The sequence below is a fragment of the Protopterus annectens genome, chromosome 3.part0, assembly GCF_019279795.1.
Source record: "Protopterus annectens isolate FY-2018-M chromosome 3.part0, PAN1.0, whole genome shotgun sequence".
NCBI classification, from domain to species: Eukaryota; Metazoa; Chordata; order Ceratodontiformes; family Protopteridae; genus Protopterus; species Protopterus annectens.
Window position 1 is genome coordinate 608,866,757 of NC_056731.1, and position 15,750 is coordinate 608,882,506.

A 15,750-nucleotide genomic window follows, 5' to 3' on the forward strand; every position below is an offset into this window, starting at 1 on the left:
AGTGTCTTTCAACTCCCTTTGAACACCTCCTGAAAGCATACTTCATCAAATATAAGTGCAATTGACCTAGGGAACATGGTTAAATCTAGAGAATTGGATACCTATATGGAAGCTATCCTACTACAAATCATACTATACTCATCAATGCATCGCCATGACAGTAATGCAGCCAGCGTAAACACATAAATAAATAGTGTAGTGTCACTGTATATAATGAAATGATTTGTGCGGTAAATCTTACCAATGACATATAATGGAATTAAAGCCTAGCTGATCTAAGCATTACTGCACTATTAATAGATATCTTATCATTAATCCCCAGTGCCTGTGCAGCATTCAACAGAATATGGCAATATAATTCCCTATATTCCACATAAATCCCTTAATTACCACCGGTAGTGTATTTTAGGAATTTTTTCTAAAATATAAAATACATTTTTAAAACCATTGCATTCATTTGAATGCTTACAAAGTGCATTTTAACATGTTTACAATACTTAAAAGTAGAATTTTTAAGTATTTGTATTAATGGTTGGTTTTAGATAGAAATATTGTCCATACAATGTGATTTATGCCTACTCTTTAATACCCTTATATGTTAATGGTAAGGTTACATATACATGAATAATGAATTTTTATGTCTTTTCATTGTTTGTTTTAGACAGAGATATTTATCATAGGATTATAGGAAGTTACTAGGCTATTGGTCCTGAGGCCCTTATAAGCCTAGCCAAGAATTTAGCCCATGTTCCAACAAGTCAGCCCCCTATGCCTCTGCCCAGCAGGGACATAGGTGGAATCCCAGGGGTGTATTTTCTGTTCCCCATCCAGTTATTCAGGTTGCGCTTAAAAAGGTTTAATGAGGTGCTCTGCTTTACATGGAGACAGAGTCTATTCCACAAAAGGGGGAGTCTTTGGGACACAAATCTGTCCCACCAACAAGTTCTGTTGATGTCACAGATCAGGTTGAGGTCTTGCTTGTGGGTTACTCGAGTGGATATCAGCAGTCCCATCAGGGCAGGGTCTGAGACTGCTTTATATGCCAGACAGAGGTCACCTCTGAGGAGTCTGTAGGAGACTGAGTAGAGGGACAGGGCTTTTAGCCTATCTGTGTAGGGTAGATGTTTGAGGCCCTGGATTCTCCAGGTGAGGAATCTCTGTGGTCTCTTCAGCTGCTGCATGTGTTTTGTGAGGTACATGCCAAAAGGGGCATTGTATTTAATAATCAATCTTATAAGGGATGAATACAGGGATGTTATGATCACCTTGTCCCTGGATGAGATGCCTTTACTAATGAGGTGGGCCATGTAAAAAGCTTTCTGTACAATGGAGGCAATATGGTGGTCAAAAGTCAGTTTGCTGTCAACCTGGGTTCCCAAGCCCCTCACGACTGATTGTGTGCTTAGTTCCTTATTATCAATGTGATAATTTGTGGGGATGTCATTCTCCCCAAAAGGGATGATGATGCATTTTTTGGCATTCAGTTTGAGGCCAAGTTTCGGGCACCAGTCATTTGTTTGGGTGAAGTCCTCTTGGAGGATGTCCACATCACTAAGGGAATTGATGACAGCACCCAGCTTAGAAACATCTGCAAACTTGGTCAGCCATAGCCCACTAGGTTTGGCCTGCACCTCTGAGAAGTATATCCCATACAGCAGAGGCCCCAAGACCAATCCCTGGGGTACACCACTCATTACAGGGTCTACTACTTGAGGTGGCTTCCCCTATTTTGACTAGGTGAGTTCTATCAGTGAACCAGTTTGCTACCCATCTGGTAACATATGGATTGATGCCTAGTTGAGAGAGCTTATCTATTATACCTGAGTGGGGAATAGTATCGAAGGCCTTGGCCAGGTCAAGGTAGGTGGTGTGCACTGTCTTCCCCTTGTCTATGGCCTTGACGATTGTCTCAAAGAAGTCAACTAAATTTAACAGGCATGACCTTCCCTTGACAAAATGAAACTGTGTGGGATCAGGTGCCTGGAGGTTGCCAATGTCCTCATTAATGAGGCTATGATAATCCTCTCCATAGCCTTGCAGATCAGGCTAGTTAGACTGATGGGCCTATAATTTCCTGGATCGGTGGACGTGCCACTTTTGTGCAAAGGGATGACAGTAGCTGTCCTCCACTTGGCTGGGACAAAGCTGGTACTCAGGCTTTGGTTGCATAGGGTGCCTAGTGGTGCTGCAAGTTCCTGCCTGAGTTCATGTAGGATGCAGCCTGGGATGTTATTGGGTCCCATGAAGGCTGTATTTTTTGCCTTTGAGAGGGCAGTGATGACGTGCTCCCTCGAGATAAGGCGAGGGGGGCAGGTACTGGGGATGTCCTGTTTTATTAATGGGGGGACAGAGGAGTGAAGTTTTCAGTGAATCTGTCTGCTAGCAGGTTGGCTATATTTACAGGGTTTGTGTATGTGGTGTCCTTCTCCACCAATTCTGAGCAGATCTGGGTGCTTCTTTTGAGATTGCGGACATATGTGAAGAAAGCCTTATGACTGTCTTTAGTAGATGTGGCCAGTTTGGATTCAAGGTTTGTTTTGGAGGATTTCAAAAGTGCTCCTATTTGCTTCTTCAGACTAAGGAGAGATTGCTTCCAATTAAACACCTGCTCCTTCTTGGTCCTGGGCAGCAATTTTTTTTCTTTTATTATAGAGTTTATTTATTGTAGAGGTCCACCAGACAGGTTTACTCTTCCTTGAAGAGGATTATTTCATCCTGTCTGGTATTCCTTATTCCATGCAGCTATATAAATGCTCATATAGTACTTTGGTGTAAGGTTGGACATATGTACCAGTTTCTGTTGAGGGGGAGGGGGAGGGGGCTGTGAAGCTGTTTATACCTTCTCTCAGGAGGTTGTAATCATCTTTGGAGAAGTGTTTTTGTTTGACCCTAGCTGGGGGGGGGGGGGGGGTCAGGGTAGATGGTGACTTTGAAAGTGACTGCTTTGAGGACAGATCTCACTAGGGATGATGACACTGTAGGGATGCTGCAGTGGTTACTCATGTTGGTTAATACCACATCCAAGAGATTTTCACCTCTTGTGTGGGTGTCAGCAAACTGGTCCACGGCATCTGCATTGATGAAATCAAGGAATCTTTAGGCATTTGTGTTTTGGCATGAGTATTTCTTCCACTCTATGGTTAAATCACCCAGGATCAGGGTAAAGGGTCGAATTTTGATAGATTCGAAGAGGCCCAGAGAGGTGGAGTGAACATCTTGAGTCAGAGTTGGAGGGCTGTAGCTATCTATGATTTGAATAGGGGTCTTGTCAATTGTTAACTGCACCTGGAGTATTTTCTGTGCATCATACTGTTTGACCAGCCTAGAGGTGTGTATGCCTTTTATATATATTGCAACTCCATCTCCTTTTGCTTTGTTGCCCATGGCTTGGGGTGTGAATGAATGACAGGATGAGTAACCTGGTATGGCTGGGGTGCTCTCCGGTTTCTGAGACTGCACAAATGTCAGCTTCTTCCATTGTTAAGAATGCTTGCAGTGAGCGCAGTTTCAGGTTTAGACTCCTAGTGTTTAGCAGCATAACCTTTAATTTACATTTTGATGGCATTTTCATGTTGGTAGTTTTGACCTCATGGGACTGCCTACAAAAGGCACTATGGGGAGGCAAGAGCCTTTGCCAGGAGCCTGAAGCCCAAGGGAGACAGATGCAGGCCATCTCTGGCAAAGCATTATGGCTTGTCAATCATGTCATCCCAGGCTGTCATGTACTGGATCCCCTTTGAATGGCACAAGAAACTAAGCCAGTTGTTAAAGTCAATCATTTTCTGTTTGTATTGAGGCATCGTTCTGGGTAACGGTAAAATGCTGCTTAAGGCTAGGGACATACCTGCCTGGGACACATACTCATCATGTCTCTCTTCATACAGTCCAGTGAGGTACAGTACATCTCAAGTCATTCACTCCAACATGGATTATGACAGAGTCATAACAGTACCTGTTGAGAGACTTGAGTCCATTGGTGATATAGCGGTTTCTGGCAACTGACAAACAACTAACCGTGACTTTTTTATGATTTTATCGCATTTAATGTAGTCGTGGAGTTTAACTAATTGAACTAGCAGTGTATAAAAGTGATGTAATGTGTATTTTGATAATGTTCTGTGAGTCTGAAAGAATGAAAGCACTCAATTTTCACTGAAGTGAATTGTCTGAAACTGGTATGTGTTTTGTTTATTTTTTTATTGATATAATTACAAAAATGTCATACTTTAATGGTTTGTTATAAAATGGTTTCTGAGTGATAGCTGAAATATGCTTTGTAAGTAACTGCTATACATTAAATAGGCTGCTTGTCTTTATTCATTACCTTTCAGATAAAATGCAGTATACTAATGTATCACATTATTTTTCCAGCAACTGTATTACTTTTAACACTGTACATTACAACATTATAGAAACCTGATGCACTGTACAGGGTCAAACCTTATCTAACTTTGGCTTCTAGAAAACACCTAGCATCTACTTTTTTCTTCCTACTCTATTCTATGCATTATCCCCTGTACTTACTCTCTTCTACTCCTTCTGGATCCAGTGCTACAATAATATAACTAAATTTGCAACTAATATGCATAACAAATCCCATCACTGCACAGCCTTAAAACAACTCTCCTGGTTAGAGCTGCCTCACTCCCTGTATTTCTCCCAACTAGTATTTACTCATAAACCTATCTACAAACCCCAAGAATCCCCTGTACTACCTTATACCCTTCTACCCTACATCCCACACAGGACTCTATGTTCTGAGGAACAATCCCTGCTCCAAATTGCCAAATCATACAATTCATTTGGAGACTCCTTATAATCCTCCCACATCTCCAAAATGTGCAATTCCCTTCCTCTAACCATGAAACAAATAAGCAGCTGTAGCAATTTTGAGACCCAACTTAAACAATATCTAACTGACTCCTGCTTATGCTTGTGTCTCACACCCAGTTAATTACCTAATTTCTCTGCCACAATTCCTAACACCATCTACACTACTACTGCTTTCATACTCTTATCTCTTCTGCTCCCTCCCTGTCCACCACTACCACTAAATTCTTTATTCTATCCTCCTCTGCAGTCTAAGTCTCCTTCTATTGTCTTTTACTTCTAAATACCTCCCTACCAAAGAAAATCCTCTGATTTATACTGCACCTCTCAATTTATATTTCTTTGACTACTACTTCCACATATCCTCCCATTTCTTGTATAATATGATGACTTATACTGCATTATGATACATTTATAAATATCCATTGCTATTTTTATTATTTTCCTTCTCAATTGTTATATACTTGTATTACTGTAAGGTAAATTTATAATCCCTATATCTCTATGTATCTGTATAAGTGACTAAGCCCTTTGTAAAAGTTGTATAATTGCTTCTGTATACTTGATGGAGCTTTTCTCCCCGGGCCTAACCTGAAAAAGGGTCACTTCTAGTGCCCACTTCGACAATCCTGGTAAATAAATGGTAGCAAACAAGCAAACAAATAAATGAATAAATAAAAATGAGTTTTAAATGTGGCAGATACACCAAAATGTAAAACCATGCAATTATTTCACATTCTATAACCTGCAGTTTAATTTTTTAACATGTATCTAAAATGAACTACTGTTTTTTAAACATCAGTCCACAAATGTCATTATAGTATCTTTTCCAAATAATGACTGTTCTTTTCTTACCATAGCAAAGAGTACATGATCGAATAATATTCAACATTCCTTCCGTATCATCTGTCAAGACGAACACTCGGAATTTGCCTGTATCGTCAACCTGATGAGTGGAAAATACAGCTTTACTGAAAATGCTGCTGCATTTGTGCAAATATCTAAACAATAATGCCAGAATTTCAGATATGATAATACATGAATATACATTAATGAAGAATATACACTGACAGTGCACAATTATTGGTGAGAATATCCAGCAAATGTTTGTCTATAGCAAAATGCAAAACAAAATTCATTACATAATGTGCAATAGGCAGATGTTGAATTAAGGTTTGCCAGGTTGGCAAGCAAGCATGAATATGTATTTTCTGTCTAGCAACACCATCTATCAGTTAGCAAAAATTCATATTACAAATGTAAATAAAAAGTGAAAATATTGCTTCAACACTTGTTTAGGAATAGAAAATACTGTATCCTTCATCTCAATGAGTTTATATAGCTTTATGCCCTTATAATTTTTGTTGCTATGAAATTGAATCTGCCATACTACCTGTGATGATATCGGCAAGTGCGAGCATAGCCAGCTGGAGTTTTGTAAATAATGATATGTCCACTGAATATTAAACTGATTTATACAAGATGCTTGTGTTACAAATGTATTAGAACTGTATGGCATTTGTATATCAAACTGATTTTCTACAGATGCTTGTGCTGAAAATTTATTTGTGAACTTTGCTTGTGTTAAAATTTATCAACAGTGTACTCTGCTGAAATCAAGAGAAATGTACATGTATTTTTGTAGCTGAATTAAATGTACATGTTTTAATAGAGGATACTGGAACAGCAGATAGCCTTTAAAAAAAAAATAAGGGGAATGTACCTGTCTCGGCTTCAAAGGGGAATACTGTGAGAATCTGGAGACAGGTGACCAGATGACGTCATTCTGCCAGCCCTCTTGGAAATTATATTTTAGATATTAAAAAGAGTAATCTCAGAGTATTGCATATTCTGTTTGGGAAGCCTGACTAGAAAGGCCCTCACCCACAGCATCGTACCTTGTAGTAGTAAGTAACTTAACTAGGGAACAGTAAAATGCTCTTAGATTCAATCAGGAATATAGTGAAGCTTAGCTTAGATATTTGTTTGTCTGTGTCTTTTGGCTTTTCCCGGTTAGGGGTCGCCACAGGGGAACTCCGGTCCGCTAATGATTGGCAGTTGATTTTTACGTACTGGCTTGCCAGGCCTGATGCACAACCTGAGTCTGTCCATCAATGTTCTTTTCAATATTTCCTGTGATCTGAACTCTGTAGTTTACTGTGAATATATATTCAGTATTTCATGCTCTTTTATTATTTATTATTAAATATATTTAAAACTTTTATTGCAAATGATCCTTGTTGAAAGTATTTAACCTCTGAGAGTGCTTATATTTATTTGGTGATACTGTGTGGGACACTCCAGAAGGCCTAGCCGTCTTGGTGAACTACACCATTTGTATTAGTATTAATTTTACACAGTATAACTGGACACCCTTTGTTAAGGACCTTAGAGTAGCTGATTGTGGAGTGTCTGGTGGCAGTGTTAACTGCCTTATACTCCAGGCAAAAGGGGGCATGGCAGGTACATCTGTGCCAGCCTTTCTCAGGTGTGTGTGTGTGTGTGTGTGTGTGTGTGTGTGTGTGTGTGTGTGTGAGTGTGAAAAATGAAATCTCTTAGTGCATGTGTGTCAGCTACTTTGGGGCAGGGACACAAAGCACTGGGTTCACAGAGAGGGTGCTGGAGGACTTGGCTTGGACACTCGGCTGAGGACCTAACCCTACAGCTGTACCAGTAGGGATTCTTATTGGGGATCTAGAGGGAGACAGATATAGAGATATCCAGACTCTGGGCTGAGTGTGTTCCCCATGTGCTCTTACAGGAAACTGTACTTGATGCAGAGAATTCTGCATCTGGAAATACTGAGTGTATACATTTGTATTCCAAGTACATGTCCCTCTCCACTGTTAGCGGTGAGGATTCAGGCTCCTTGATTACTGGACAAATAAAAAACATATAGTGAACCAGAGATAAAGTGGAACCAGCAACAAAAAAGTCCAAAATAGCAACCAAAAGCAAGTTCCAAAACACTATATCACAAAACTTTTATTAAAACAAAGCTTTCAGACAAAAAGTCCTTCTTCAGTGTTAGATAAAATTCTAGCCAGGACATCACATTCTTTATACTTAAAATACAATAAAATACACGACACAGTCTACCTATCATGAATCAAACATAATAATTAAGAAAACAATAATTGCATGGATTTCTCATCAAAAGGTCTTAAAGAAATATGTCACATTTCAATAAATTAAACACTTTTAGATTGCCAGCTACTGAAAAACTTAAGTGTAATGTATATTGCACTTACAAATGCCACTATATAAACACATAAAAATAGAACTATATGTTACTTCTCTATTCTATAAAAGACTACACAACATATTCAAACAACAATTTTTCAAAATTATCGATAGACCTAACGTTCATATCCTAACTATGACTACATTATAGCATTTACATGCATATTGACCTAAGCATTTATTACAATATATATTATCAATGTTCAAAAATGACATTCATTTATTTTACTTGTTGTTGTTTCTTCTTCAAAATAGGTTTAATTGTAACTTGTTTATTCAAACCAGGATGGGTGTCAGCATTTAAATGAATAATCCTCTCATATTCCCTTGTTTCCAATCTGTTAACCATATCTCCACGTCTAATATTGGTAGTAAGGGTATCTATTACACAAAAAGAGAAAAAATGTGTCATACAGAACTCTTGCATGTGTTGGGCTAAGGAATTTGTAACTACTTTTCTTCTTATTTCTGATTTATGTTCCACAATTCTATCTCTTAGCCTTCTTGTTGATTTGCATGGCATAATATTTTAAATAACAGGGAAACACCTGGATTGTTAGATTGGGTGGGTTATTTCCACCTGGTTTAAATGAACATCTATAAATTAATTACGGCAATACAAAAACTGTGCCCAATAAACACCAAATACCTCTGCTAAAGTACTCTGTAGAAACTTGAATCCAAGGAGTCCAAACAGTTGAGTTGAACAAAATGAATCAGTCTTCTGAATAGTAGTAAAAAACAATGCCTTCTAATGTAACAACAAAGATTTTCACACAATGCTTCATCAGGTGTATATAAAAATAGTCAGCAGCATTTATATTATTGATTAACCACATGACTAATTAATTTAAAAGTTATATACTTTTTTAAAAACAAGTTAAGATAAATAGATAAATGAATATATGTAAATATATTAATTCACAACTAATATAACTGTTCATAGTATATATGAATGAATATAAAATATAATCTATATGTATTTAATTATATATTTGATAAAAAATACAAAAACATCATAAAATATATATATATATATATATATATATATATATATATACATAACTATCCATTTAGCCTCATCCTAACCCACATGCGCAGACTCTCAAAGGGTCCTGAAACTATCAGAAACATGTTTGGACAGGGATTACAATCAGACTTCTTCCCTAAATTGACACTGTGGTTTTGAACCAATAACCCTACTTATAACAGGGTCTGTCATTAATATTTTCCAATGATTATTGATGATATTGGTATACTTCCAAACATCCCTAGAGTATGAGATGTTAACATTCAAAATAAGTGAGGGGGACAATATTTTGATATACCAATATCATCAATAATCATTGGAAAATATTAATGATAGACCCTGTTATAAGTAGGGTTATTGGTTCAAAACCACAGTTTACTTTTAAAAATAAAAAGAACCTTAGGAGAAGGTTATGCATCAATAGAGATAGTGTTAGTGTCACTAGTTCTAGTGGAACGAAACCATGTGGTAATTGCAATCAGTGTCAATTTATTAGCAAGGAATTATATTTTAGACATCCAGATACAGGTAGAGTTTTTGACATTAGAGTTAGTGGCACATGTGTTACTACACATGTGGTTTATCTTGCTACCTGTTGTTTATGCAATTGTTTCTATGTAGGCAAGACAGATGGCAGTCTAAGGGAGAGAATCAGAGAGCATATATATCATATAGGCAAGAAGTCTGATTGTAATGCCCTGTTCAAACATGTTTCTAAAGAGGGAGAACAGCACAGCTTTAAATTTATGATAGTTTCCAGGACCTTTGAGAGTCTGAGATGTGAGGATGTTAGGGATAGAACTGAAAAGGTAGAGGCTAAATGGATAGTTATGTTGAGGGCCAATTGTGGCCATGGACTCAATGATAGTATGCCCATTAAGCCCATTTTGAAAAGAAGGGGACTACGTAGGTAAATATGGAAGTAGGATTCTAATTTAATATACAGTTGTTATAGACCACGTTGTATTCATGACTATATACATTTGTATATATTTATGTATTAAGCCTGTTTATACATTTGTATATATATATTTTTTATGATGTTTTTGTATTTTTATCAAATATATAATTAAATACATATAGATTATATTTTATATTCATTCATATATATACTACGAACAGTTATATTAGTTGTGAATTAATATATTTACATATATTCATTTATCTATTTATCTTAACTTGTTTTTTAAAAAGTATATAACTTTAAATTAATTAGTCATGTGGTTAATTCAAGGTATATAAAGAGGTGCTGCTGACTATTTTTTATATACACCTGATGAAGCATTGTGTGAAAGCGCTTGTGTGACATTAAAGAAGGCATTGTTTTTACTACTATTTGAAGACTGATTCATTTACCTGTTCAACTGTTTGGATGCTGGAGCCTTACCTCAGCTTATTGTTTTTGGATTCAAGTATCTATAAATTAATTGTTAATTGGTTGAGTGACAATTGTGTTTCTTGATTTACTATATATATATATATATATATATATATATATATATATATATATATATATATGAGTCTTTATACTGCAGTCTATGTGATGCATTGAAAAAGGCTTTGAGTCTGCTGATTGTGGTCTGACTTTAATTAAAGTAATTTTTTCCTTTCACACTAGTGCTGGCTTGATTTATTTGGTGCTGTGGTATTAAGTATGCTCCGCCTGGCATAGTGCAGAAATAGAGCCAATTGTTTGTTAGGTGTTCCCTAAGTAGTAATTTGAATTTTGATGTGTTTATAGTGTTTTGTATTGTCTGAGACATAGAGTTCCAGGACTTAGATATTTGATTGGAGAACAAAGAATTGCTGTGACTATTATTGGCCGTAGTTATTTTTGCAGAAGTTTGTTGGATGATCTCAGGGGTCTGGAGCAGACATGAGGCTGCACTAGATTCTTGAATGCAGGGCAGTAATCTGGATGGTGAAAGATGGAATGAGTGAAAGTTAGTTGGTTAAGGGATAGGAGGTTTCATAGTCTGTGCCATTTTAGTTGACGCAGTGCTATGTAGTGGTGTGCCTTGTGAGGGAGGTTGGTAGCAAATCTGGCAATTTTACTGTACCAGGCCTCCAGTTTGTTTAAATCTGATTTTCTAAGGTTTGTGAATATTGGTGAGGCATATAGTAGGGTGGAGAGTAGGTGTGTCCTGGCTATAGAGTGCCTGGTGTAGTCAGATACGTATAGCTTGATTCTGTAGAGTGAACCTAACTTGTGACATTTTTGATAGTCAAAGCTAAATGTTTGTCAAATTTTAGACTGTTGTCAGTTGTGATATACAGGAGTTTGGTGTCATGAACAGGTTCTATTTTTGTTTTATTAGCAGAGTAGATTGTGAAAGGGGAGGGTGACTGGGTGTGTTGCTATTAGTGAAGAGCATGAACTTTGTTTTATTTGGATTGGGAACCAGTTGGGAGTCTGAGAAGTAGTTTTCAGTATCATGAAAATATATTTGATTTATTTGTAGGAGTTAAGGTAGGGTGGGGGGCTGAACATATGAGTAAGGATTTATCAGCATATTCCACAATGGTTGTATGTTGTGTAGCTGTGCTGAGTTTATTGGTAAATATGGTGAAGAGAAGTGGGCCAAGAAATGAGCATTGTGGTATGCCTATTGAGATGGGTGTTAGGATAGAGAGTTCATTTTGCCACTTAACTGCCTTTTGGAGGTCAGTTAAGTTGCTTTGGAACCAGGAGAGGACTGAATGGGTAAGGCTGAAGGAAGCTAGCTCATTGAGTAGGTTTTGGTGGGATACAGTATCAAAGGCCTTTGATGTGTCTAGGAAGATAGCAGAGAATAGCTGGTTATTATTTCTGAGTTGTTTGATTGAGTTTGTAAAGCTAACGAATGTGGTAGTTGTGCTGTGTTTTAGCCTAAAAACAGGTTGGGAAGCAGCTAGAAGGTTGTTGTTTACTATTTAGTTGAGGGGTTGTGTATGTATGAATTTTTCAAGTTTCTTGGCTATGGGAGAGAGGATAGAAATTGGCCTGTAGTATGAAAACTCGGTTGAGGTGCCACCTTTATTTAGAGGAGTGATATAACAGATTTTCCTAAGCTTTGGAATATATTGCTCAGTGAATGGCATCAACTGCTAATCTAAGAAATTTGTTAGGGATCAGCAACTAGGGATGAGGGCTTTATTCTGGAGATAACTTTTTTGATGGTATCTGATTGAATTGGCATTACTGAAAAGTATTTGGGGTTTCTATCTGGTGATGTGGGAACAGATAGAGGGGGATTACAATTATCCTTTACTAGGGATAGTATAGTGTTGAAAAAGTGAGTATTAAATTGTGAGGCAATACTGTCTGTGGAATTTGTTGTGGTTGGAGTTGGAGTTGTGGTCTGTCCAAGCTTAAGCAATTGTTTAATGGATCCCCAGAATTTCTGGGGATTACTTTGGTGTTTTTGTTGCATTGTTGTGTAGTATAGCTTTTTGTCCTGCCTGTCACCCTTTTTATCTAGGTTACAGAGTTGTCGGAAGGTGAGAAGGGAGGCTTGGCTTTTGGTGCATGATAGATGGACCAGGCTCAGTCATGCTGTTTGAGGAGTTGCTTGGTGTAGTTAGTAAGCCAAAGTATCTGTTTGGAGTTAGTGTGGATCTTTCTGAGCGGGACTAGGATATTAAGAAATTTTTCTTTCAAATACTGAACAGCTGAATCAAGTTGGATATGTTTTAATGGGAACCAATCACATTGTTGCAGGAGGGTTTTAAAGACTTCAGTGGAGAAGTTTATTTTGTTGCGGATGTACCTGAAAATTATGTTTTTAGGATGGTCTATATGCTGCCTTAGCAGGTAGATAGGTCAGTAATCACTTAGGCTGTCTGGAAGACAGCCAGTATAGTGACAGAGAGAGGGATTATGTGTTATGTCCAGTCTAAGACTGATTGTTTTTTGTTGTGTTTATCAAATCTAGTAGGGGGGATTGAATTAGTTGATTGAAACCATGTAGGTTAATGAAGTATGATTATCATAAATACCTTTCAAATGTCTCTGATTTCACAGAATGTCCTTCATTTTGCCTCATATTTTTGGTCTGCTTCTCATAATTTGTGTGATTTTCCGGCTAAATAATGGCATCTGTTTAAATTTCAGACTTCATATTCTTCAAAATGCATGCTAATGCAAAAGCTACTATTCTAGCAGCATTCTAAAAAAAATTTTTTTTGAGAGCATGGCCACTGAACACAGAACAGATACTACCCATATCTTCATTGTCTTACTCAACTTTTAAACTGAGCAGCAGCTTCAGCCTTTCATTTAGTAATGTTTAAAATCAATTACTGAAGTTCGCCATTACTTTGATACACCTTCTCATGTTCAGAACAATATGATGATGCATTACAAGAGACATGTGTGCTAGTGGTCCATTCAAGTCAATGGGGTTCACCAAGTTTTGCTGTTATATCTTACTTTGGATGCATATCAATGAACAGATTGATTACTGTATCTTCTAACTAAAAGTCATACTCTTTTATCACCGTATGGCCTTTGTATGACATTAAACATAATGGCTTTGTGAAACCTCATTGAGTTGAATGAAAAGCAGTCCCAGTGATCCTTGTAATGCATCATTATGCATCAACATATTCTTCAGGGGTGGGGTGGGGTGGTTGGAAAACTGGTACAGTGACTTTCAAAATAATTACAATAAATCCGGCCTCACGGCTTAGAGGGAAGAAGTCCTGACTGTACCCTAGTTGAACTGTGTTTAACTAGCAGTACAGGCATGAAGGACCAGGAGGGGGAGAATAGGAGTGAGCAACTGAGCCCAGCTTGTCCATCCTGTGTGGAAGGTGGCAGTTCAGCGTATTACATTGGTAACACTTGCAGAAGAAAGAATTTAGGTGTATATTCTGCATCAAGAAGCCCAGTGTGCACATGCTGCAAGTTGAGAACCTCTGAAAGGAAACTAGGCATGTGTAGGTGCACACATGCACCTCATGGACAACAACTCATTGTAGAGCATGAATGCTGCTGCTGTGGAGGGGCTACGACATTTCACAGAATCTGCAGACTGTCCATCTCTATAGCAGCCGAGTCTCACCTCCATGAGAGAATGAATAAAGTATAAGATTCATAGCTCTGAGAAAAATTAACCAAGAAGTTATAGTGCAGACTGGAGACATTGGCTCTTACACTCATGGAGGAATAAATGGGCCAGATGTGTGTAGAAAGGGGTGCAACTAGCTGATTCTGTGAACTCAATTAAAATTGAATTAATTTTGCTTGTCCACCTATGATTCATGATCTTTCATACCTAAATGCTTTACCTCAATCTCCACAAGATCAAGAGGAGATTGGGGCATCCCACTACTGTGCTAACCTGGCAGCAGAGGAGGATTTTCCACTGGAATATCATGTCACCCTTATGCATAGAGTAGAACGAGTCACTGCAGCTAATGTGCATTTGCTATTACTTGCACACCTTCTACTACAGACGTGCCATCTCACTTTGCATGCCTGCACTAGAGCCCCTATCCTACAATGAAGGCTATAGCTATACATAAAACAGCTTAGAATGACTGGCCACAGCTACTCAGCCACTTGGTCTTCTGTTCCTGTCAGCTTAGTATAAGTACACTGGATAGTTACTAAAAAGTGGTGCAAGGCTATCAGATTAGTAACAAGGACACTTAAAAGTATCCTGTATCTGTGACTACACTATTTGAGAAATAAAGGACTGAATGATCTATATAATGAATATGTATGAACTCTCACTTGACTATTTAACATGAATTTGAGAATGTATGTAGTTTTTGATGTGTACAAAAGAAAAGGGAGAATTAAGTAGTTAGATATTTATAGATCCCACTTAGTATGTACTGTGCAGTTCCTACTGTTTTATAAAAAGTCCATCCTTACTATTCACTGGGTTAATTATACATACATGGAACTATAACTGTATATTTGTCTTCATTTTAGTAAGATAATTTACAATTTCAACAACCAATTTGATAGATGTTTCATCTCCAAACTGAAGTTCTACATATCTGAGATACAGGCATTGGCATTTAGCAGACCGGTGTGAGATGCAGATATGAGAGAAGCAGGAAAAATGTAACTTCACTGCAAGTTAATTTACAAGTGACCAAACCCCAACTTGTCAGATGACTCACTTGTCATAGTAGTCCTTACTTCTTAAATGTACATTATATCTGTCTTTTATTAGAAAAGCTATACATTATATAGACTGTACACTATGTACATTATACATTTATTCTGTCTGGTTTGTTACTAGGATTAAGACTTGGAGATTTGTAATCCAAGCAAAACATATTTTGATTATATATAAAATAGTATTTGAGTGGTTTCCTGATGAAGCGACCCATACTTAGTACATTAGTTATCTCCTTAATTAATTTTATACCACACTTGATAGAAACATCTGACCTGGAAGGTAAAGATTTACAGTAGATGACCTGTGGATAGTTTTTCCACTGGCATCTTAATCTGCAGATATCACTTAGCTGAACACTGTGTCAATGCTACACTTAACTCAAAGTCTGAGCAGTAGTTATCTAGCTTTTGGTTAAATGTATCAGAATGACTTTCCAGTAAATAGCCTCAATTTGTATCTTAAGTGCCTTCAATTTCTTTTGTCCAACTGCAAATTATCCCTTTGAACTCTGTATGATCTTGATTTTAG

At 37.4% G+C, this 15,750-nt stretch overlaps 1 protein-coding gene across 1 annotated transcript in view; it reads right to left on the reverse strand.

Moving 5' to 3' along the window:
• LOC122796879 (collagen alpha-6(VI) chain-like) overlaps positions 1–15,750 on the reverse strand; it is a 1,248,728-nt gene that overhangs the window by 22,460 nt on the left and 1,210,518 nt on the right. The window contains exon 36 of the mRNA XM_044065630.1: positions 5,686–5,776. Coding sequence (XP_043921565.1) covers positions 5,686–5,776 — 91 coding nt within the window. The remainder of the gene's footprint in view (positions 1–5,685; positions 5,777–15,750) is intronic.